Source organism: Panthera uncia (assembly GCF_023721935.1).
Source record: "Panthera uncia isolate 11264 chromosome D3 unlocalized genomic scaffold, Puncia_PCG_1.0 HiC_scaffold_8, whole genome shotgun sequence".
Lineage (NCBI taxonomy): Eukaryota > Metazoa > Chordata > Mammalia > Carnivora > Felidae > Panthera > Panthera uncia.
Genome location: NW_026057586.1, coordinates 31,160,829 through 31,187,573, shown reverse-complemented (window position 1 = coordinate 31,187,573; position 26,745 = coordinate 31,160,829). Strand labels below are relative to the sequence as shown.

Sequence of the window (26,745 nt, the reverse complement as noted above, 5' to 3'; positions counted from 1 at the left end):
ATGAACTTTAAAGCATTCAAGTTCCACCATAGACTAGCAACCATAAACCAGATATAAAAAGTTAGGACATTTTTATAGTGACCCCTCGAACAAAAGAGGTGTCAAATTTAAAAGTAATGGGGTTGCACAACACAGAGAAACAGTAACCATTGGTATCAAGTATGAGTTTTTATTCACTGAAGTGATTCACCTTGCCACTGTGTCTTCCATAGTGATCTAACAATAAGAGTTATATTAGTCAATGTAAAGTAGATCAGAAGTCCTCAGACTTTGTCTTGTATCAGTATCACCTGGAGAGCAACTTAAACTATAGATTGCTGGGCCCCAGGCTCAGTTTCTGATGCAGCCTGGATGGTAGGCCTGAGAATTTAAGTATCAAAGAAAACTATCCATAATTATCTGAAAACGTTATTAAAATTCTGAAAGTTTGTATATATTTAGAGGCGGGATTCTCTTCTTACTTAAATCAAAATAACACAGTAGAAAGAAACAAATATGAGAATCTAGCAGTCACCTATTAAACCAGACATTAAAGAGGTTTGCAAAATGAAAGGAGTGCCACTCATCTTATTAATTTTTTTGTATTAGAAAAGTTATTATTCATAAAAAATGTTAAAATGTTCACTTATTTTTAGATTAATATTTTTGGAAGGTCTCAGTTTTAATTTAAAATGCAGGAAATATCTATAGAAGTAACCCAACTAAGACTTATTTGGGTCTTCAGTAATTTTTAAGAGCATAACATTTACACAAAAAAGTTTTAGAATTAATATCAAAGGCCGTTTTTTAGGTTTTTAAAAAATCTATAAAGGGTTTCTGTTCTGTTTTAGACATTAAAACAGTTCTGCAGAAGAAAATATTGCAGGGAATAGATCCTTTATTGGCTTTAATAAGTGTAGGAAAAATGAAAATGAAGATCATTTAAAAGTTTTTCTTGAATAGAAATGGACTATATAATCAGATATACTACATAGATATGTTTTGCCCCCCTTTCATTAGTTAGCTAAATTTTGTTCCTATTATCAGAAACCTAAGATCTTAACAGTTGAATGTGAAAAAATAAATTATATGAAATATTTAGCAGATAATTGGAATGTCTATACTGATCTTTACTTACGTATGTCTTATTGTTTTCGTTACTCAAAAACTATTACTAAAAATATTTCATCATTACTGTGCTTTTAACTGTAAGTGAAAATAGCTCTAACCAAGTATATCATAAGGGCTTAACGAATAAGCATTGGGAACATGCAGAGTGTAGCTTAGGGAGCGTTTTTAATTCTAAAAATATAGGTTCCATTGTATCAGTAAATGGTTGTTCACTACCTTCTTTGTTTCTAGGTTTCATAGTAGGGCAACTTCAACATTCACATGAAGAAACATAAGAAAAATACAACATTCACATACGAAATATAAGGCATTCTGTGGAAAAATAGTGAAATGTCAGGTTGTATGCCAAGAAACCGAAGACTGGGAAACTTATTATAGAGTAGAGTGGCAGGGAAGAATATTTGAATTGGGGAATTGTGTGGGATTTAAAAAAAAATTGAGTTTGGATTATAGGGAACAGAAGAAAATTGTCAAATAGAAGGTATAAGAGAGTTGTGCAAAAAATGGAGTAAGTACAATTTTGAGATTGGTCACATGTAATTATTGTATAGACAAAAGGGAAATTAAAAAAAACTGCTATAAAATACAGTTCATTTCAGCAATATCTTTTGTCTTTAATCCAAGAACTACAAATACTTTGAACCACAGTTTTAGAAATAAGTTCATGTCACTTATTCAAATAACAAGAAAATTTAATTAGCACATCTTATTCCCTTTGTATTGCAAGTCAGGGACAAAAGGAGGTGTTTGCAATCAACAAACATTCAGTTTGTTTTATGTACACTTTACCTCTTGATTGTTTAAGATTAATAAATTTGTTAATAGATTTGAATAAGCCCATACTTCCTGAATTTCTTAATTAAACATTTTTTAAAAAATTTCATGAAGTGCATTTATAAAATCATTGTAAGTTTCATTTTAGATATTAGATATTAACTTTAAAAGAGCCGCTCCCTTTGGTATCTGCAAGGATGAATTTTCTTAAAACATTAATAGCCTCTTTTCAAAATACATGACTCTTTGAACTTGCAAAGCATAATAATGGTTTCATTGTTAGATACTGAATCTTTTATACCTTATAATTAAGCAGTAATCCTATTCTTTGAGAGTTTTCTTATAAGAAAGATAGAAATATATTCTCCATTTGCAAGCAGTGATGCATAGCCCACACTGGACTTCCAGTAATGCCTGTGGTGAGACAGAGAAAAGTGGGGCTAGGTTTCTTATTAAAGGATGGAGCCCATTAAATAAACCATGTGTGATGGCTGATACAGTTTGATACTAGGATAGCATGATTTATTAAAAATCAGTTTGAATCAAAGAGGGGTCAGATAGGTTATCTGCTCAAGTGCTAAGTATCATTAGAAATTATATTGGTAACAGAACAAAACAGCATTTAAAAAAAATTTTTTTAATGTTTACTTATTTTTGGGAGAGAGAGACAGAGAGTGTGAGCAGGGGAGGGGCAGAGAGCACGAGACACAGAATCTGAAGCAGGCTCCAGGCTCTGAGCTGACAACACAGAACTTGATGCAGGGCTCAAACTCATGGACCACGAGATTATGACCTAAACCGAAGTCAGACCCTTAACCGACTGAGCCACCCAGGCGCCCTGAACAAAACATTATTTAAATAATTAAACAAAACCAAGGAAAGCTTATCTGTACCTATAATGTAAGTTTTTCATCTCTTTACCTTTTGAAGGGTAGACTGGTATTTGTCTAACAAGGTAGAAAACAAATGGGAGCTCCAGAGTGAGAGGAAAGCACAGAATGAAGTGCTTAGCTTAGCTACAGGGAATACACATTTAGTTTAAGGAAATGGAACCCTTAAGAGAAGTTGATCAGGACTTTTTACCAAATAATGGAAAATTGAATGATAGCCTGCTTCCTTGGACCTTAAGCATTAAGAAATGATGCTTTCCCAGTAAATACTACAATTATCCAAACTCCTTGTTCTAAAAGTACTTTCTCATCTTTTTGGAATCATGAACTTCCCTTGGGGATTTGGTGAGGTCTATGGCTTTCCCCCCAAAATTAATTTTATTGTAGTTTGGGACCTCTGAAGTCCATTTTGGAATTCTGAAATGGTGTTTTTCAATCATGAGTAATACACAGAACTGTTTTAAATAGAAGTAAAACCCATTGTGCTGAGTTTATAATCTTAAATATGTACAAGGTAAAGCTGATACTAACTTCTTGTGTGTCTACTCTTCTATACTATAAAATAAAAATAACTTTATAAATTAAATCATGTTACAAACTAGCAAAATGCAATCCAACATTAATGTGACAGATGAAATAATATTGTAACTAAATGTCACTTGCCATGTGAATATGGTACAGATAGTATAGTGTGAGTTTGAGTTCAGAGCACTGTAAATATATCTCATGTGAATATTCTGAAACTACTTTCCTCTACTTGAACTACTTTATAACCTTCATTATTTCAGCATGCTGTTAGGTAATTTGAAGATATAACCAATTCTGCTTCTCTTAGTGTTAGCCTGAAAAAGTTAAAGTAGCCTTGTTGTTTAATACCAACCCAATCAAAAAGTGAAATCACAGGATAGTACTAAGTAGTAAGGTAGCATCTAGGTGATCCAGACTCAGCCTGTATTAATTTTGTTGTAGATCTTAATGGAAATGAAAATACAAAAATTTTAAACAAAACAATTTCCCATAAGAACTGTCATTTCCAGAAGAAAATTTCTTGCAATAGCAATGTTACTAAAAGGTGCCTAAGCTATAAATGTGAAGTTGAGGTGTCATTGGTTAAGTAAATGCAAAATAGCTACACTGAGTCCTTCTGTATGCTAGGGCATTATCCTAGGTTTCAGTACTATGCAAAAATAAATAAAGCACAATTCTTAATTATAAGACTCCTAATGGTTCAGTAAGAGTTAACTTTGGGGAGAAAGATAAGTGAAGAAATAATTTCATTATACACTTAGCTGAAGTGTTTTGCAGTAGGAGCCTCACTAGTAACTACTTGCAAATGCTTGCTTAGTAAGCCCTGGGTGTGAGCTTGAGGAACCAATTTGCTAAACTGTTACTTTGTTATTTTGGAGAGAGCAAACCCTTTTCCAATTCTCTATAGGTTCCTTGCTCTCTCTATCTAATTATAATTCCTTCTCCTCTCACCTCCCCCATCTGTCATTTACTATACTAGATACACGCATTTTTTTTGAAAGTTCTTATGAGATTTTAATCATTTCTTCAATTTGAACAGAACATTTTAAGTGTGGTATAAGCTTGAAAAACAAAGACAAGGAGATGATGTGGAGAAATGGAAAACTAGTTTTCAGTGCAATAGTTACATTGTTAATGGGTAGTTTTTCTGTAGGCAGGTGATGATAGTGTTTAAACCTTCCAATACTTGTTTTGTCAGCAATCATAAGTAAGCTGTTGTTTCTTTTTATATATGAACTCCATATCCCAAATGTAGTACATTGTCTGCTGTCTACTCCAGTTAATTTTCAGTGTAGTTTTTTTTACTAATGCGTGAAAATAATGCCAGTGTCTACTTTGAATTTTACATAAGCTTAATATCATTATTGCCTTTAATCTGGACTTATTATTATTATCATTATTATTATTACCTGGTCTTGGCAAATCCGAAGTTCTCTCTCTCATTTTCAAAGTTGTATAGGATTTCCCGCTTAATGTATTATTTAGTTTTTCATTGTAAGAACAATGCCTGAGATGATTTGCAAATAAGATTGCTTATCCCTTTAATATTTAATTTTACTAATCCCTGGCAGTAGTGATCTCAGGTATAAGGAACATATAAATACCAATTCAGTATATTTTAAATGTCTTTGAAGTGGTACTTACTAATATTTCTTTTTGAGCAGTGTTTAGTATTTTACATTTTTTTTAAAAAGTGGTATTCAAAGTATTTAAGATAAACATTTGTATGCGCCTTTAGGAGACATGGTCATTAGATATCATATAGCTTGATTTAGTTTTATATTCAGACTAAAATGTTTTTTTCCTCTAAGGGACATAGCTTCTTAAATGAGACAAGGCTATAGATGTAATCATTCTTGACTTAAATGGGGTTTTTTATTTTGCTTGACCCTGTCATCTGTAGCTTAGTTGGAAATAATAATAATGACAGGAGACATTTAGACTGTTTACTGTGTATCAGGTACTATTTTAAGATAACATATCTTTATCTCTTTTTAATTCTGTCTTATGAGGTAATCAACAGTATTAACCTATTGTGCAGTTTAGAAAGTGAGGATTAAAACATTAAGTGGCTTTGTCAGGGTCACATACCTCATCAAGTGAGACGTGAAGGTGTCAGTCGTACTAAGGGGCAGTTATACCACTGACTCAGAAGGCCTGCCAGTGTGTCACTGTTCACCTGGGATTTCATTGCCATACCCAGAGTCAGTTCTGTGCCCATCATTGCCTTAAATTTCCAATAGTGACCTAATGATGGAGTATAACATTCACAGGTAACAGTAATAATGCACAGAGAAAGACGTAGGGGGTTTAGCTAATATGTTAATGGATAGAATTGATGTATAAAAATACTTTGCAGGATGGCAAAAGTATGCTCAAACTCAGTACATGTACTTGAAGAAGGAAAGTTTTTGGCTGCTCTCCTTGAGGGGTAGGGGGAACCTAAGCTTCCCAAATGCATGATGGAGGATAGGTTTTCACATAAAACAGGTCATATAATGTATCACAAGACAAACAAGAGTGGGAAGATTATACTAGGAAGATTTTAGGTTGTTGTTTTTTTAAATGAATTCATCCCTTCATTCAAAAGTGAGTGCCCAGTGTGCCAGAAACTATTCTAAGGCATGGGTAGAGTGATGTACGAAACGGCATAAATTCCTGCCTTGGTGGAGCTTGGGTTGTAGGATCCACGCGGCTACTCTTTGTGTTAAAATGTATGCTTCTTTTACACCTACTTGTAAGTCACAAAATGCTTATGAATTCGGTGGTGAATCATTCTCTAAAGTGAATGATCAATCACATTTTTACATGTCTAGTCTGTGGGCTTTGGCGACTCATGGAGAATTTGTCTTCGTGGGCACTGCAGCTGTATTCAGTTCTTGGTAGACATACATACTGTGGTTTCCTAGTTTGCAGCTAATGAGTGACATGGATTAGTTGAAAATGGTTTAGAAAAAGCGAAGAATATAATTTGCAATTTGGGGGATTTTTTTTTTTTTTTTTTTTGTGAGGGGAATAGTGAAAAGTTAAAGGATTCGTTTCAGAAATACTTACAAGTGAAAAGTTAAAGGATTCGTTTCAGAAATACTTAAAAGAAATGGTCTTCTGCTGTATGAATGGAGTTTGTGTAAACTTCAGGGTGAGAAATTTGCTGCAGGACACTAATTTCTGCTAGTACCTTAAGTTATGTAGCCTTTAATTGTCTTTGATTCTGGAGATCTTGAAGTAGAATATAGATTAATATTACTATGAGATTATTTTAACTGAAGTTTCATTTGAATAACTGCGTTACAATGAACTGCAGTATGCTCTTAAGGCCACACCCGAGCCTGGCTGTAGAGGATTAAATAATTGAATAGACTTCATCATGACTTAGTATTCGTTGTGAAGAGACACTGCATATATAATAATATGACATATTCCCTTCTCAGTTTTTAAAGATAACAAATGAGTTTCTTATCAACATCCAGGCAAACTCTTCCACATAGACTTCGGATATATTTTGGGTCGGGATCCAAAGCCTCTTCCTCCTCCAATGAAGCTGAATAAAGAAATGGTAGAAGGAATGGGGGGCACCCAGAGTGAGCAGTACCAAGAGTTTCGTAAACAGTGTTACACGGCTTTCCTCCACCTTCGAAGGTAAGTTGATTTGCTTGGCATAAAGAATTTTGATAAATTAATTCCATAGAGCAAGAAAAGGAGTTGTTCCAATGTATACATTCTTTCACATCACTCTTTCTCAGAATGACACAGACAAATGTATTTAAAAAAATTTTTTGTTTTACATTTATTTATTTTTGAGAGACAGAGCACAAGTGGGGGAGGGGCAGAGAGAGAATGAGACACAGAATCAGAAGCGGGCTCCAGGCTCTGAGCTATCAGAACACAACCCGATTGCAGGGCTCCGGGGCTCGAAGTCACAAACCGTGAGATGACCTGAGCCGAATTCAGACACCCAACCTACTGAGCCACCCAGGTGCCCCGGTATTTCTTAATATACGTTTGATGTCTGTTTTGATAAACAGTCCGATAGCAAAAGAAAGAAGACTCTCTTGCTTTCCTACTAAATATTCGATTGCTAAATCCACCAAACAAGAAGCTGACATTACACAAGATTAGGCAAATATGGAAGCTTCAAAATCAGTGGGTTAAAATCATTTTAATAAAATATACTGTGTTCTTTGACAGTGCTGGAATAGAGAAAAGAGTAAGAAGCTTCATAACCATTCACATCTCCCTGAAGCCAGTCTGGAAGGATTATAATCACGATATTGAGTTGTTTAACTTCTCCCAAGCTCACTTCCCACTTTTTTATCAAAGAATGAAGCATTTAGTTTATTTAAAGTGATATTAATCCATTCATTTTTATTCTTTAGCAACTTTATCAGCCTTGGTTTTGGTTGCTCTTCAGGAGCATTCAGAAGTTTGTTAAATGATGGAGTAATAAATGTTACACATGATTTTGTCTCCTTTTAACACCTCATCAGTCATTTTGCTGAAGGAAAAAGGTTGATTTTTCTCTATCCCTTCTTTTCTCTCCAATGCCATTCCATCTCTGCTTTCTTCATCCTGGTTTACTTAGAACTTGTAACATCATATATCATCAGGAAAAAGTAAATTAAGTCAGGTTGGTTAAATTTAGGACATGGCTCTGATGGTTAGTCAAAAATGACGGGATCATTTGACTCTAAATCCATTTTCAACTTAACTTTGCAAAAATGAATATTCTTAGTCCAATGAAAACTCCCAGCCCTGGAGACCTACTACCTTCTTTCACGTCTTCCAGATGAAATTATAACCAGTAGACAGTGAGCTGCCTATGCACATGGGTTCTGTCTTATTTGTCTTTATAACCTGTTACTCATATGGTTAGAACGTAAGACTCCCAGTGTATGGTTATTAAATGAATTTCTGCTTCTTATCTGGGTTGAGACCATGTTCCTGGACGATGTTGATGCAGTTGGTCCTAAGAGAGTGGCTGTACACTATTAATTAGATTTCATCTTGGCAGTGACTCATTAGGCCTTCATTGTTAACTCAGTCTGTACCATGTGTCACAAACTCTGATGTGCATTTTACAAACAGTCACACTATTTATCCTTTAGGTGGCAGAGTGACTCAGTTTTGCTTTCAGAAATGCTAAAACAATAATGGAAGATGAGTGCTCTGTGATTTGTCTGGTGATGCAGAAACACTTTCAGAGAGATGAAAGTTGCACTTTAATATCTTAGGATTTTTAATTTAAAATAGTCCAAGCTTCCTGAAAACTAGATGGAACCATGGCATTCTCGCTAAGGAGGCAGACAGAATGATATGAAATGATAACTAGAGAAATGTCAGTGGTGCTCTGTCTTACTGAAAGCAGAAGGAAAACAATGTGCTTTATAAACTGTCATTGATAATGGATTAGTAGCAATTCAGTAGAATGGAAAAAACAGAGGCAGGTTATTAATGTGGAGCCAAAGTTAACTTTTATCACTGCTAAGAAAAATCACAGAGTAATCTAAATAATTTTATGTTAAGTCATGAAAACTTTTATTTTTTATTTGTTTTTAAATGTCACTATACTTTGGTTAAGATCAGCTGGACCCTAATATTTGGTTCAACATTTATTTTTTAATGTTGTATTTTGGAATATGGTTCTGTTAGTAAAAATTTTTCTTTATGACATGAGAATTAACCTGATAGTTGAGTCAGTTTGGAGCTAAGGTTACTTGACACTTTTATTATTAGGGTTTGGTTTCATGGTTTCTGTTAATTGTTGCTCATTTCCTGCAACAAGAAGCCATTACTAACATTTGACCACATAAGTAGAGCAGTCTGTTTTGAACTAAGTTGTGAATGCTTACAACTGTATAGATGTTAGAACACATTTTATGGTGTTATGATTTTCATGTAACAAAATATATTATCTTTTACTAAATAATACCTATTAATTATATGCATTCCTATTTTTAGTATTAAAGGTTTTCACTGAAAAATTTAGACCATCTTTGTATGACCTTATATTTTTTCTTGAAAATGGTTTTAAAGATTTCTAGTGACCTTTAAATCTATTTTCTGGGTAGGATATTGAATGACTACTCAGAATGTATACTTTCTGTTTGGGGTCGCTCACCCTATCTTAAATGGAAAATGCAGGTTCATAGCAGCAGGTGTAAAAGTTAAGGTTGTGACAGATGTTCTACAAAATAATTGAATGTTTAAGCTTCTTATAGACTATTCCTTATTTACATTTTGTTTCCTTTTGCTACAATAATAGAAGCATGGGTGGTTAACTTAAAACCAACAGATAATCCAGAAAACATTAATATTTGCCTTTTTAAAAAGAAACACACATATGTTTCCACAAAAACAAACATTTTAACATGGATCCTGGCTGTCCATTAAAATTGCCTGGGGGAACTTTAGGGGGAAAATAGTTTGGGGACCCATCTGATTTACTTGGTGTGGGATTGGGCTCAGGCATTAATATTTTTAAAAAGCTCCCGGGTGAATCTAGTGGGCAGCCAGTTTTCAGAACCTCTGAAATATCCCCTTTGAAGTTGAGCCTTGTATTCCCCTCCCTGGGTTACTCTGAATTTACTCTGAGATTCCCTTATGACAAGATGGGAAAAAACTGTATGGTCAGCAAAGGAGAGTACAAATAATTGAGGGTTCATTGAAAGAGCATATTTTATTCATGACATAATACATAGCAGGTGGCTGTACTCTGCTGATGCCATGGTCCTTGCAGCCCTCTCAAGTGGATCTTCTTTATTTCCATGTCCTACATATTGTAGAGCTTAGAGAAGGGCTTGGTGCCCCCCTTGCTCCCTGCTGCAACTTCCAAATGATTTCTTTCCTTGTTTTCTTAAGGAAGAAAAGCATAGACACACACACTGTGAGATCACACCAATAGATATCCTCCCCATTGCTAAAAGTCAGGTGTCTCTCTGTCATGTTCTCTTCCTTGAAAACTTGTATTGTCTACTTCAAGACTACTGCTGTGACTTCCACATTCACATAAGTGGTCCAGCCATGACCTGACCTCTGAGTGCCTTGTCCTCTTCATGTAGAACCAGCCTTGTCTACTGCCTCTCATGAGTAACATTAATTTACCCCTCCAAAATCTCAATCACCAGCTTTCCACTCTGACCAACATCGTCTATCCTTGCAGCTCATTTTTGGATTATACTCCTTCCTGGAAGACTTCAACCTCACTGATAATGCCCAGTCACCATTACACCATATAAAATTACACCATATTAAATCTGCCTTATATTCTCACTTTTCTCTTTTCCCCACTGAATTTTATGCCCTCAAGCTATAATCACTGCCCTTCTCTCTAAACTTTCTTACACATTTTTATCCAGCCCAATAACCTCACCTGCTGACACTTCATGTCTAATCACAACTCTGTTCCTTCCTGTCTCATGTGTACAGTGCAACAGCTGTACGTTACTGAAGAAACTTCCAACAGCCATGGTGTTCTCACCATTGGTTTTAAGTAGCGGTTCTCAGCCAGAGCTGTTTTACACTCCCCTTTTCCCCAAAGCACATTTCACAATGTCTGGAGACAGTTTTGGTTGTCACAACTAGGTGAGTACCTCTGGCATCTGTCTGGTGGGGAGAAGTCTGGGATAGTCCTAGACATTGTACTTCTGCCCTAGTTCTTTACTCTTCACAGAGCATTTGTTTTAAAAAAGTCTATCTTGGCATCTGGGTGGCTCAGTTGGTTAAGCGTCTGACTTCGGCTCAGGTCATGATCTCACGGTTCGTGGGTTCGAGTCCGTATCGGGCTCTGTGCTGACAGCTCAGAGCCTGGGGCCTGTTTTGGATTCTGTCTCTCTCTCTCTCTCTCTCTCTCTCTCCCTCTCTCCTCTCTCTCTGCCCCTCTCCCACTCATACTCTGGTCTCTCTCTCTCAAAGATAAACATTAAAAAAAAAATTAAAAAAAAAGTCTTTCTCACTGTCTCCACTAACCTTCCTTTTCTTCCTTCAGCGTAAGACTTCCAGATGTACCCTATCAAAACTAATTTTATCGAGATAAACTGTCACCTATACCAAATCTAGTGGCCACTTTGCTTTCTTGCCTCTTGACACAGTTGAGCACCCCTTTGTTCCTGAAAACCTTTTTTCGATTTGGTATAACCCGCTCCTCTGTTTTCTTTTTGCCTTGCTGACCACTTCTGCTTCTTTCCTGATTTCTTCCCTCTTCTGTCTGACCTTTACATATTAAACTGTCTAGAATTAAGTTCTGGATCGTTTTTCCCCCTAAACTCCTTTTCAGCATTTTCATCCACACCTGTGGCTTTAGTTAGGAACCAAATGCTGGTGTTTTGAACTAATACCATCGGCCCTGATATCCCCCCTGAGTTCTCTGACTGCCTACTTGATGTCTTGACTAAGAGTCTGGTAGGCATTTCAAACTCAATATGTCTAAAACAGAATATTACTGATCCTCAGCCCCAAATCCTGCTCTTTGTTCATTCTCTCTTATTTTGGTGAATAGTAGTTTCCCATTGCTTAGGCTGAATCCTTGGTGACATTCAGTTCCTCTTCCCCCTCTCCCTTGCTCGTTGAAACCATCAGCAAGTGTTATCCACTCCACCTCCAAAGTACATCCAGACAACATCCATATTGTTTCTTTTCTACCTGGACATCTGTGAAATAGTTTCCCTACCTCCATTCTTAGTTCCTACCAGGTGGCCAGTGAGAGCTTTTATTCATTTATTTTTATTTTCTTTTTGAGAGAGGGGGAGAGAGAGCGAGCAGGGGAGAAGAGCAGAGAGAGAGAGAGAGAAAAAAAAGAAAGAATTCTAATCACCCTCCATGCTTAGTACAGAGCCTGACACAGGGCTCGATCCCACAACCCTGAGATAATGACCTGAGCTAAAATCAAGATTTGGAAACTCAACTGACTAAGTCACCCAGGTGCCTCTAGGGATATTCTTGACAGGAGAAGAAGCTGCAAAATTCTAACACACTGCTATTTTTTCTTTCTTTCCCACTCTCTAGGTATTCTAACCTGATATTGAACTTGTTTTCCTTGATGGTGGATGCAAACATTCCAGATATTGCTCTTGAGCCAGATAAAACTGTGAAAAAGGTAACTTTTATATTTTCTACTTTTTATATATAAAAGATGTTAAGGTTTTAATAACCCATTTCCCCTTGATGTCCCTGGCTCTAGACTCTTAAGTAACATAAATTAAGAAAAAGAGCTATTGTATAATTACTTTTTACCTTCCAGAACACAACAGCCTCTTAGGTCCATGCAGCCAGCTCTGTTCATACCCACAGTCACATGACTAGGTCATTGCATCTACAGAGAAAGCTTACTGCTACAACCATTGCTCTTTTTTTTTTAGAAAGTTGTAGCTCTCCTTTAATAGTCCTGATACGATATCTGATGCCTGGCACTCACAGGCTATACATGCTAAGGATCAGAGACAAAATATTATAATCCTGTCTGGGACAAGCCATTCTATATCCTTCCCATCCATACCTTGGTTACCAGAGTTTTTTTCCATGTCAACAAAGTAGAGACATCCCCTTTAACTCAGCCTCCAAAGAGAAGAAAAAAGGGTAGTCGTCATATAGGTGAACAGTGATTCAGACTTGCCTTACCATGAATTCTTTGTTTTTTGTTTTTGTTTTTGTTTTTTAACATTTATTTATTTTTGAGACGCAGAACATGGGGGAGGGGCCGAAAGAGAGGGAGACACAGAATCTGAAGTAGGCTCCAGGCTCTGAGCTGTCAGCACAGAGCCAGATGTGCGGCTCAAACTCAACAAACCGCGAGATCATAACCTGAGCTGAAGTCAGATGCTTAACCAACTGAGCCATCCAGGTGCCCCTGTTTTACCATGAATTCTAACAAGAGGTGGGAGGAAGGACAACAGATTTGAAGATTTTTATCTGAATTAGCTTCTGATTCTCTGATTCAGCGGGTGTGTTGGGGGTGGAGTATATAAAGTGCTTTTTTTATATCCAGAAATAACATAAGATCGTCTTCAATATCAGTATGATAATCATTATTGAACTTGAAAGAAAGAGAGTAAAACTTTTTACCTTGCAGAAGTATACAGTTACTCAAGGACAGTAGCAGTCTCTGAGATGGAGTCTCTGTGGTGGTTGAAAATAATAATTGGAACCAAAAAGCTCTAAGTTCTGACATAACCGACTCCGAACCAACTCCAGATTCCTCTGGATTAAACATTGTCTTAGTCTATTTGGGCTGCTGTAAGAAAGTACTAGAGACTAGACGGCTTATAAACAACAGAGAAACAAATTTCTTATAGTTTTGGAATCAGGAAGTCCGAGATCAGGGTGTTTGTATGGTCAGGTGAGAGCCCTCTTTGGGTTGACTTTTTGTTATATCTTCATTTGGCAAAAAATGTTAGGGAGCTCTGTGGGCTCTCTAAGAGCACCAATCCCATTCATAAGGGTCCCATGTTCATGACCTAAGTGCCTCCCCAAAGCTCTACCCTAATATCTTCACATCGGGCATTAGTATTTCAACATGGATTTGGAGGAGACACAAATATTCAGACAATTGCAAACATAAATGAGAATCCCTTTTACTTGGTTTTATAAGTCTGTCACAAACAATGAGGGGTTTTAATGTAAATATTGTTCAGTCTTTTAAGTAAATTATCCTCTTATTAAAACTGCATTTATTATTGTATCCACAAGCACTGTTTCAATAAACACCCTTTTCCCCTTAGGAAATAGACTACTTATCACACTGGTTTTTGGCATGGCTTATTTTTGTCATTTATTTTTTATTTATGGACTAAACCTGGTCATCAAGAAAAGTAATTGGTTGATAAAAATTTAAAATTTCCTTTACTATAATTGATGGGTGCACTAGATTCCAAATACTATTATTTTTTTTTTTTTTTTTTTGCATTGATATATTCAGGATTTGTTTTGCTGTGTATTTTAAATCCATTTATCTCTGGTTATATATTCACTTTTCCCTAACTTCACTTGTGTTCAGAAGTCAAATTATGAAAATTCTCTAATGGTGTTTGTCAAACTGAGTCTTCCAGTTTCTTCTGCCAATTAAGTTATGTTGTTCTTGTTCTTATTAGATCTTCTATTCTCTTTTAGAAAGTCATGATTTTACTGTATAAGGTCATTGACCTTCTGTTAACAGTTGTCTTTGCGGCCCTATCTTTTAACACAGAAGTAATTTATTTTGTGAAGAAAAAAATGCATGTATGTATTAGTTGTTTGCCTTTAGATGGGTACTCCTTAGCTGTTTTCTGATTTCAATTAAGTGAACTTTGAAAAAAATGTATTTCACCAAATATCTCCTCAAAAAGGTATTTCATAAAAGGTTTTCTTTGCTTTCTGCTCTTTTATTAAGAATATGAAGTAATTATTTGCAGCATACACTTGACATTAAAGTCCTGATAATGTTGTAAACTTATGCTGGAATAGGCTAAAATTTATGTTTCATATATTTCATTTTTTAAGAAATGTAAATATTTGGGGCGCCTGGGTGGCTGAGTCGGTTAAGTGGTCGACTTTGGCTCAGGTCATGATCTCAGCTTGTGGGTTTGAGCCCCATGTTGGGTTCTCTACTGTCAGCACAGAGCCTGCTTTGGATCTTCTGCACCACCCCCCTCCCCGCCCCTTCCCAGCTCATGCTATATTTCTCTCTCTCAAAAAATAAATAAACATTAAACAGAAAAAGTGTAGATTTTTATACCTTGTTGAAATAACAATTGCTAACATTACTTCGAAGTCTTACCACTTGGAACATTTTTGTGTTGGCCTCATGAATAGAAGCTAACTAGGGAAATAGAGTGTAGCAATTTGAAGCTGAGAGAAGGAGAGATTATTTAAATTATTCGAGTAATCCTAACAAAGTGCAACAATATTTTCCTGTCTCCATAACTTAATTTAGTATATATCAGTTTTGTTTTCATTTTTGAAATTGAATACTTATAGATGGGATACATAATATTTTTGTTGATCAGATTTGTTCATTTCTTATAAAACCCAATTGCCCAAAAAATGTGAGATGGAATCACAATGTTTTAAACACATGGTCATCAATCACAGACATCAGTTAAGTATCTGGTAGTAGTAGGTTAGTGTGCCAGTCTTTGCTATATGCTGTGGGAAGCTTGCACAGAAGTTGCTTTAATCCTTTTAATAATTTAGAACAAACTTATCCAAGTAGTCTAATAAAAATAATGCATATTGATAAAAGCAAAGTGTTATAGTGCTAATATAACTAAAGCATAATGGATAGACTAATTTTCAAAAATGAGCAAACAGATCATACTAGTTTTTTCTTTAGATAAATTTTATATGAACTACTTAAATCATAAAGAATACAGATGTTCATGTAACAAACACCTAGTAATCACCATCTGTATTTAAACATTTTGCCCTCTTTGCTTTAAATCCTCTTTTATTAATGGGTCAAAACAGTCATTAGTGTTGAACTGCACCCTACCTGCCTTCCTCTAGTCTAAGGGTGATTATTCTCCTACATTTAGTTTTATCCTTCTCATGAATATTTTTTCTACTTCATTCATTCACTCAACAGTATTTATTGAGCTATTTATATTTACTGTATCTCAAGCACTATCTTCTTGTTTGAGTTACAGTAATAATAAAATAAAATTTCTTGCCTTCAATGAGGAGCTTACCTTCTAATAAGGGAAACAGAAAAGAAACAGGATAAAGTAAGTTAAAATATGTAACATATTAATAGTGATTAGTGTTTAGAGAAGAAATTAAAGTGAAGGGAAAATGAAATGTTGAGTTGGCACTGATTTTGAAAATTTTAAGATTTGTGGCCAGGAAGGGCCTCACCAATTAGGTTTGTCAGCTCTTTCTGAATAAATTAAAAGGAGGTATTTTATGAACCTGTGGTATGGAAATAAGACTTCTTAGCTCTGTCCGACTAGATTGTCCTAGTGAATAAAAGGAAGTTAAGATATTTGAGATAAAAGACCTGTGTATTCAGAAACTGATGTAACATTGTATGTTGACTGTACTTCAAGTAAAAAAAAAACAAACAAAACTGTATTTCCTAGCAAATCACTCACTTTGTTACCAGGGAGAGTGTGTTGAAAAAAGGCAATTGCCTATCTACAGGGAGTTTTGAATTTTCTTAGCTTTTTGATACAGGTGAGTCTCTATTTAGAAGAAAAAAAAAAAAAAGAGAGAAATAGAATAGTTTAATGGATAAACATCACCACTTAGCAGTGCTTTTTCATTCGTGTTTTTCTTTAAATGAGTAATAAATCTTTTAAATTGTGGTAATGAGTTTATTCAAAGGAATTTAACAAGATAATACTGTTTTGTGTTGAAGAATAAAGGGATATGTTCTTTCTCTAAATTGATCTTTGACTAATCTGTAAAACAAAAAATTATATACATATATATTTGTATGTATACATATTTTTATGTATACACATATTTATAGTAAATATGTGTATGTATAACTGAAAATCTACAAATTGAAGATCTGTTTCGAATGACCTGTAAAATTAAAATTCCTTGGTGCCTACAAGTTATGTTTATTAAAGCATATAAGCCATAATATCCACTCTTAGGGAGTTTTGGTAATGTAGGTGTCATTTTTCTTTAGCAGTCATGTGTCCTATTACAAACAATTATAGCATTGATTCTCTTTTAGCAGTAGTTGGATGGGGGTTTCAGTTTTTATCATTTTTCTTTTTAATTACTCTTTATTTTAAATTCTGGTTTTTATTCAATTAAGGGATTTTTTTAAATTATTCTAATGCAGTTCAGATAATCAAATGAACTCAGCAAGGAAATACTGTTTAGATTAAAACTCTTTCTTTCACCTTGATGAATGAAAAGTGTTCCTTTGTTGTAATCACTTTTGTGATTGAATAATTATTACAAGGAAAATTTTTTTATTCTAATAATTTAAATAAAAAATTTTAATAGGAAGTGTCTGCTTTTATTATTTTAATGAAAGTTACTCTTATTTCAGAGATGCTAAACACTAAATTGTTTTAAGCAAAAGTCTTTATTAACGAATGCTAAATTAGTTTCGCAATGATGTGTTTTGAGCTTTCAGAGACAAAGGGTAAAGATTAAGTATAAATGATATCTCTGTGCTCCTTATGAAAGACAATATAGTTTAAATTTATTTTCTTAATGTTTATTTTTTAAGAGAAAGAGTATACAGAGTATGAGTGGAGAAGGGGAAGAGAGAGAGGGAGATAGAATCTGAAGCAGGCTCCAGGCTCTGAGCTGTCAGCACAGAGCCCCACAGGCCTTGAACCCATGAACCATGAGATCATGACCTGAGCTGAAGCTGGATGCTTAACCAGCTGAGCCACCAAGTCGCCCCCAAAGACAATATAGTTTAGTCTAGAAATGTGTGTTATGTGGGGAATAGCTCTACACCCCTGAGAGTGTGGATGCAAGAAGAGTGTACATCAAAAGGTTATTGAAGACAGACTCAATATTTAGTACTAATTGGAATGTTAGAGACTGTGTTTGTGCATGTTTGTGTGCATGCACACATATAAATAGAGCTTAACTATACAATCTGAAGAGCAAAGAGAATATAGCTTGAAGAAAATGATTAGAATCTTAAGGACCTAGGGGACAATACCAAGTAGGCCGGTCAGTATATGTGATACCAAATCAACCATTTATATGCAGTTAACCTTAACTTCATTGTTATAAAAGATTATTTTTTCATATTTGGTAAATAACATCTTTTTATGCCAAATATATATATTGTTTGTGTTGCAAGCGCATATACAAGCATTTAAGTTTTGATCAATTGGCTGAAGTTCTGATTCTTTTGATCTGTAGTTTTTTGATGCTTTTAAAAATAGTTCCAGACCTGTCAGACATCTTTCTAAGTCAAGGAAAATAAAGGATTAAAATCAAAGAAGAGATATGCCATTAATTGGGATTCAGAAATAGGAGAGCTAGTTTATTCAAGATAGACTTTCAGAGGCACCTGGGTGGCTCAGTCAGTTGAGCATCCTACTTCAGCTCAGGTCATATGAGTCACACGAGCCATACTTCAGCTCAGGTCATACGAGTTTGAGCCCTGAGTCGGGCTTTGTGCTGACAACACAGAGCCTGGAGCCTTCTTCGGATTCCATGTCTCCCCCTCGCTCTCTGCCCCTACCCTGCTCACTCCCTGTCTCTCTCAAAAATAAACGTAAAAAAAAAAAACTTAAAAACAAAAAAACCCAGACCTTTAGATGTCCCTCCGCCGAATCGTCCTTCACTCTTTATGCCCACCTCTCTTGTACTTCCCCAGCCTGAAGCTGCAGAGCTGTTGGGTCATTTGGTATACCTCCGATCTAGCAAAGAGATGAGCACCGTTCCACGGCCATGGTTGTTGTACTGTGTCCTTCTTCGTTTTTCTGGTAGTTAAGTTCTATACTTAACAGTAAATACTAAATACGACCACTTTTTATCTGCTTGGAAACATCATTTTCTCCTTGCCTGCTTTTTCCAAAGTATATATGGATCACTTATAAGAGGAGAAAGGAGTAGAGTATAATGCTTATAAGCATTATCTCCACTTATATGAGGAGAAAGGAGTAGAGTATAATATCGTGCAGTGGCATGAGATTGTCTGGAAGTGTGAGACCCCTGCCATCAGTTAAGGGTCTTTGGGTTGGCTTCATAAATTATCTGTGCCTCAGTTTCTGCATGTTCTAGATGGAAATACTATTCTACTTCACTGCTATCTCAGAGTCAGGCGAAATCTTGATGTGAAGTGTTTTACACAAAGTGGTCATCAATAACATTGACTTTTATTTTTTAGGAACCATTCTCATACGTTTCTACTAATTTTTCTAGTACTTCTTGTTATTGGGAATCAACTGGAACTATAAATATGAAACAAAGAAAAGTTTCTCTGTTACTGGAAATTACAGACCAACTAAAGTAGTTCTTTGCATAGGTATAAGGAATTGCTATAGGAAGGGAGACATTTTTGGAAGATCTACTTCAGTTGATTTTGCCGGTAACTAACATAGTTTCTGTTCTTCTATAGGTAGTGAAACAGTGGGGGAGAATATTATTGTCATCTCACCTTGGTATATCCATTTAATAATGAACAACAGGGATAAAATGAAGGAGATTATTTATTAATAAATATGTCACATTTTAAATCTTACACAGTAGTTCTAGCTTCGAAATGTGAAAAAATAAAGCACCCTTTTGAGTTAAAAGAACAGTTTTTTCATTTTAAAATTTTTTTTTTTTCAACGATTTTTATTTATTTTTGGGACAGAGAGAGACAGAGCATGAACGGGGGAGGGGCAGAGAGAGGGGGAGACACAGAATCGGAAACAGGCTCCAGGCTCCGAGCCATCAGCCCAGAGCCTGACGCGGGGCTCGAACTCACAGACCGCGAGATCGTGACCTGGCTGAAGTCAGACGCTTAACCGACTGCGCCACCCAGGCGCCCCCAGTTTTTTCATTTTTAATTTGCAGGGCCTAAGAATCATGTTTACTATTTAGTTTTTCTTTTTTTTAAAAATATAATTTATTGTTAAATTGGCTTCCATACAACACCCAGTGCTTATCCCAACAAGTGCCCTCCTCAATGCCCATCACCTACTTTCTCCTCTTCCCCACCCCCCATCAACCCTCAGTTTGCTCTCTGTATTTAAGAGTCCCTTGTGGTTTGCCTTCCTCCCTCTCTGTTTGTAACTTTGTTCCCCCCTTCTCTTCCCCCATGGTCTTCTGTTAAGTTTCTCAAGATACACTGACTTATTTTACTTAGCATAATACCCTCCAGTTCCATCCATGTTGCTGCAAATGGCAGGATTTAATTCTTTCTCATTGCCAAGTAGTATTCCATTGTGTATATAAACCACATCTTCTTTATCTATTCATCAGTTGATAGACATTTACGCTTTTTCCATAATTCGGCTATTGTTGAAAGCACTGCTATAAACATTGGGGTACCTGTGTCCCTATGCATCAGCACTCCTGTATCCCTTGGGTAAATTCCTAGTATTGCTATTGCTGGGTCATATGGTAGTTCTATTTTTAATTTTTTGAGGAACCTCCACACTGAGGTTGCATTCAGAGCAGCTGCACCAGTTTGCATTCCCACCGACAGTGCAAGAGGGTTCTCATTTCTCCACATCCTCGCCAGCATCTACAGTCTCCTGATTTGTTCATTTTAGCCACTCTGACTGGTGTGAGGTGGTATCTCAAGTGTGGCTTTCATTTGTATTTCCCTGATTATGAGTGACATTGAGCATCGTATCATGTGTCTGTTGGCCATCTGGATGTCTTCTTTGGAAAAGTGTCTATTCATGTCTTCTGCCCATTTTTTAACTGGGTTATTTGCTTTTTGGGTGTTGAGCTTGATAAGTTCTTTATAGATTTTGGACACTAGCCTTTTATCAGATATGTAATTTGCAAATATCTTTTCCCATTCTGTCGGTTACCTTTTAGTTATGTTGATTGTTTCCTTTGCAGTGCAGAAGCTTTTTATCTTCATGAGGTCCCAATAGTTCATTTTTGCTTTTAATTCCTTTGCCTTTGGAGATGTAACAAGTAAGAAATCCCTGCAGCTGAGGTCAAAGAGGTTGTAGCCTGCTTTCTCCTAGGGTTTTGATGGTTTCCTATCTCACATTCAGGTCTTTCATCCATTTTGAGTTTGTTTTTGTGTATGGTGTAAGAAAGTGGTCTAGTTTCATTCTCCTGCATGTTGCTGTCCAGTTCTCCCAGCACCATTTGTTAAAGAGACTGTCTTTGGGGCGCCTGGGTGGCTCAGTCGGTTGAGCGCCCGACTTCGGCTCAGGTCATGATCTCACAGTTCGTGAGTTCAAGCCCCGCATCGGGCTCTGTGCTGACAGCTCAAGCCTGGAGCCTGCCTCGGATTCTGCGTCTCCCTCTCTCTCTGCCCCTTCCCCACTCATGCTCTGTCTCTCTCTGTCTCTCAAAAATGAATAAACATTAAAAAAAATTAAAATAAAATAAAGAGACTGTCTTTTTCCATTGGATACTCTTTTCTGCTTTGTCAAAGATTAGTTGTCCGTATATTTGTGGTTTCTCTATTCTATTCCATTGGTCTATGTGTCTGTTTTTGTGCCAATACCATACTATCTTGATGATTACAGTTTTGTAGTAGAGGCTAAAGTCTGGGATTGTGATGCCTCCCATGTTGGTTTTCTTCAATATTAGTTTGGCAATTCGGGGTCTTTTGTGGTTCCATACAAATTTTAGGGTTGTTCTGACTTTGAGAAGAATGCCAGTGCAATTTTGATTGGGATTGCACTGAATGTGTAGATTGCTTTGGGTAGTGTTGACATTTTAACAATATTTATCCTTCCAATCCATGAGCATGGAATGTTGTTGTACTTCTTTGTATCTTCTTCAATTTCCTTTATAAGCTTTCTATACTTTTCAGCATACAAATCTTTTACATCTTTGGTTAGGTTTATTCCTAGGTAACAACCAACAAGGATAGGGTGATTTACAGCATATAGCAAAAACAGAAAACTTTGACACTCAAAAGAATAATAACTTCAGAACTTCTTGTAAGTTATAAAACACTTCTTTGTCACAGAAATCAGTCATAATATATTGTAATAATGTCTGTATCCATTTGGTTCTGTCTCTTCAAAGTATGTTTTTTCCCCCCCACGCTCAAGACTAACGTACTATGATCTTATAGGTTCAGGATAAATTCCGACTAGACCTGTCTGATGAAGAGGCCGTGCATTACATGCAGAGTCTGATTGATGAAAGTGTCCATGCTCTTTTTGCTGCAGTGGTAGAACAGATTCACAAGTTTGCCCAGGTAAGTTCTCAGTGCAGTGGACTTTATTTCTGCCTCCCCGTGTCCTACCCTAGAGTCCTCAGAGAGCCTTACTTTTCTCCTGCTAATGATGCCTTTTCCTTATTTTCTTTGTCAAGCCATTTTTGCCATCTCACCAGCCAGCCACTGTGAACATGCCGCATACATTATCAATTCTAAAACAGCCCACTGAAATTTTCTTAGTCGTCAGCTAAATTGTGGAGTATCAGCATTGGTGTATTTGTCCTTTGGCATCAGTGGTGATTGTATCATGGGTCTAAAGGTGGCCTTGGCAAGTGAGACTTGAGCACATGTTGGGTTTTCACAAATGGTGAAGTGCTGGGAAAGGAGTTTTGAAGCTGAGTAAAGCAGTGCGCATCATGTACTGAAAAGGTCTGTCTGTAGCCTTACTGTTAGCAGAAGCTTGCATACAAATGTCTGAGGGAGGGAGACCTTTTCACACTAGCCTGTGATGCTAAACCTCAGGTTTAAAGCCTGGTTTCATTATGAATTTCATAATGAGGATGATTATGAAAATGTGAGCAAACAGAAAAATGAGACCTCTTTCCCCCTGCCCCCTACCCTCACACTCTTCTCCTTGTGCACCCCTTCCTTACTTTGCATATTCCGTTGGTAATTTTACTAATCACCCAAGCTCAAAGCCTGTCCACTTGACTTCTCCCTCACCCGGTACCATTGTACCACCAAGCCTTGCCAGTTTAACTATTTCTTTAATTACCATTTTCTATCATTTTTGGACTCCTAACATTTAATCCATTTTTTGCTCTTTACGATACCTTGGGTAACTAAAATGCTTTATAACTCTTCTCTCTGTTTTAACCTTTTTTTTTTTTTCTGTAAGCATTTTTTATTCTAAATATCAGATATATTTTCACAATATAATGTTTTACTTTGTCCTCTCGCCCCCCTTGTTAATGTCAATGTGCAGTGTTTCCCCATTGCCTAACAGTGAAGACTGGTCTCTGGAAGCTCAAGGCCTTCCAGGATTGTATTCCAAGCTTCTTTCCAAGCTGTTTCCCTAATACTGTCTCTGAATATTTTGGTCTCTTCTGTCTCTGATTACTTTGCAGCTGCCATTTCGTCAGCACCAGAACATCCATCTTCTTATAATGAATCTTTGGTAAACTTATGCTTACCAAATCCAGTCCACCAAGATGTATTCTTAATGCCACTTTGATTGATCTTCCTCTGGATATTTATAATACTTTTAACTTTATTGAGTTGCACTTACATTTGCTTTCTATTATAGCTATTTGTTAACGTTTATTTATTTTTGAGACAGAAAGAGACAGAGCATGAATGGGGGAGGGTCAGAGAGAAGGAGACACAGAATCCGAAACAGGCTCCAGGCTCTGAGCTGTTAGCACAGAGCCGGACGCGGGACTCGAACTCACAGACCGCGAGATCATGACCTGAGCCGAAGTTGGCCGCTTAACCGACTGAGCCACCCAGGCGCCCCTCTATTATAGATATTTGGATTCTTGTCTTATAACTCCTAAAATGCAAACTTCTTGAAGTCAGGGCTATATCTATTACTCACCTATTAGTACAATGGCTTATCCACTTAAAAAATATCCAATGAACTTAAAGGGGTTTCTTCCTGTAGATGTTAGCTTATACTCTTTTCCTGGCTTAACAAAAAGTTTCTTCTCCCAGAACACCAATTCAGGTCATATTTTATTATAAGGACCAAATCAGGTTCTGCATCCCAGGTTAATCCTATCCAGTCAATTCTCAAGAGAATAAACTGTGATTCAGATGGTATGTAAGTGATTTGTCTAGCTAATGGTGAATCTGAGTCCACACATAATACAGCAGAGTGTTTTAGAGCAATAGAAGCAATAGAATAGGATAGAAGTCCAGAACGGTTTAATGACTTAGCCATCTTCATGTGGCTAACAAGGAAGGGACAGAACCAAAACTTGAACCCAGATCTTTTGACTTCCATATCTAGTATTTTGAAGCCAGTTCTCTTGTCAACATTTTGCTCACCACTATTTATGTTAGGTGTTAATGAAATTTTCTGTGGCATAGCCCACACAATCCTGTTATTTTCTCTCCCTTTTTCTTTCCCTTTATTTTTTAAGTTATTTATAAAAATTTTTAATGTTTATTCATTTTTGAGAGACAGAGACAGAGTGTGAGTGGGGGAGGGGTAGTGACAGAGAGGGGGTGACACAGAATCCAAAGCAGTCTCCAGGCTCTGAGCTGTCAGCACAGAGCCTGATGCCGGCCTCGAACTCACAGACCATTAGATCATGACCTGAGCTGAAGTTGGATGCTTACGTGACTGAGCCACCCAGGCGCCCCTCTTTTTATTTTTTTTTTTAAGACAGAGAGAAAGACACAGAGCACAATGGGGGAGGGGCAGAGAGAGGAAGATACAGAATCCAAAGCAGTCTCCAGGCTCTGAGCTGTCAGCACAGAGCTGGATGCCAGGCTTGAACTCATGAACTGTGAGATCATGACCTGAGCCAAAGTCAGACACTTAACTGACTGAGCCACTCAGTCGCCCATCTCTCTCTGCCTTTTTCTATGTACACCTTTTGTTTTTCTTTTTTAATACTCAAATAGTTGTAACATGTTTGAGGTTAGAAACTTTTAACTTCTGTGTCTTTGCATTTCCTTTAGAGTTGGTTATTTATATTTTATTTTGCTCTGTCCTTATTGACAACTGTACAAATTTCTCTCCTTCATGGGTTTTCTTTCTTGTATGCTTGAAGTTTCTCATTTTTCTCCCTTATTTTCCTGGACATTTATTTACCATATATAATGGAGCTAAAATTCCACACTTGAAATTAATGCAGCTGCCTAACACCTCATTTCAGATTATCTGTAGCTATACAACGAACCTGAACTTCCTAGCTTAAAAAACTTAAAAAACTTCTTACGATTCTCTAGTCAAGATTTCAGCAAGAGCCCAACCACATGGTTCTTTTGTTTCCTGTTACGTCAGGTGGGTTCACTATTCAGCTGCTTTCAGCCCATGATTGGGTTTGTCTGAAGGGCCCAGAAGGTTTCACACATCTCTTTGGTGCTCTTCCAGACGGCCTCTCCACTTCTCTCATCACTCAGGGCTCTAGCCGGGGCTGCTGTTCTACTGCATGGTGACTGGCTGCTCCACAGGAACGCGAGAGCAGAAGCAGCAGGCCTCTTAGAGCAAGTCTCAAGGCCAGCCCCTGTTCTCAGGAACAAGAGATAGAGTGTTCTCTTGGGGAGGAGAAGGATTAAGTGTTACATCTTTGAAGGCTTAACTACCACTCATCTGATGCAATCCAGGTTAAAGTTTGAGCCTTCAAGTTCTGTAAATGAACCTGTGGCATACTTTACTATAGTTTTGAAATTGTGTTGTCAATTACATAAGATGCCTGTTTTTGCATTGCTCACTCCATCTAAGAATAGAAAGACTCTTTTTCTTAATATTCTGTGTTAAAAATAGAGGAGACAGAAAGCTAGATAAAAAAAAAGGGACCACATTATCATCTGGGGGAGGTAGTAATAGAGGCACCTTCATTCACCAATGTCTCTGGGCCTCAGTTTCCACATCGGTAAAGTGATTGGTATTGAAGTAAAAACTAATACAAATTTAATCTATAATCAGAGATGTACAAAGGTCACTTGCTTTCCAGCTTATACTGACTACTACAAAAACTAAAAGTAAATGAAACCCCCAGCACTGATGGTTAAATTATGAAGGTTGTTCAGAACTAAGAGTTAATGCACATACTTTAATGTTCACAGAGAAAATATGAATATGGGTGATAAATTGGTAATAGAGGTGGATGTATTCTTAGATATGGGAAGGATCATTTTATACATATGAACTAATGGATGATTATATTTCTTGGAAAGAAATATTAAGTCTTTTAGGTTTCTATTTTCTTAGAAATCCTGGATAAATAGTTATTTGATCTTACTTGGTCTTCATTGTTACAAACTTTCTTGGGCTAGGATAGATTCTTGATAACAAAATAGTGTTATTATCTAAAATTAAGGCTGTAGCAGCATGAATATTAATAAGAGCAAATATCTGGATTATTCCAGTGACTTAATACTACCAGCATCATCCCAGACAGGTAAAAGTGGAGGTTTAATGCGGCATGAATATTTATGTAGGCAAAAATTTTTAGATCATCTCTCTCAGCTGTCTATAATGACAGATAACAGTGTCTGAGACAACAATAGCCATACTTTATTTATTTGAACTTTGTATTTCATATAGTGCTTTGCTATTTTTTAATATTATATAATCCTTAACAACCACAAAAGTGAGTTTTAACATTCTCTTCTTTTATAAATGAGAAGGCTGAGCCACATAAAACGTTTCCTAACTTACTAAATTCAGGTCTTTACCAGAATATCCCCTTTTCTACATCCTAAGAGATGAACTTGAAAATGATCATGCTATCTGAGGTTTCCTTAAATATATTTGTCACCTGTGTCTGTACTCTTGTGCAAGTGAAACAATATCAGAATGAGAATAAACTAAGGATGTTTGATTTCATTGGAATTTGTTTAGGCATTGAGGGTTACAAGAGACACTGAGTAAAGTTTTAACTTCACATAGTCTTTTGAAATTATCAAATGACAGAAGCATAGCTATTTCTAAACTGAAGTTTATTTTCTTCTTGAAACTCACAC

The 26,745-nt window shown here is 36.4% G+C and overlaps 1 protein-coding gene across 1 annotated transcript in view; it reads left to right on the top strand.

The window, feature by feature from the left end:
* Positions 1–26,745, top strand: part of PIK3C3 (phosphatidylinositol 3-kinase catalytic subunit type 3) — a 142,934-nt gene that overhangs the window by 111,215 nt on the left and 4,974 nt on the right. Inside the window, exons 22-24 of the mRNA XM_049620173.1 lie at positions 6,773–6,941; positions 12,303–12,393; positions 21,961–22,086. Of these exons, the coding sequence (XP_049476130.1) occupies positions 6,773–6,941; positions 12,303–12,393; positions 21,961–22,086 (386 nt within the window). The remainder of the gene's footprint in view (positions 1–6,772; positions 6,942–12,302; positions 12,394–21,960; positions 22,087–26,745) is intronic.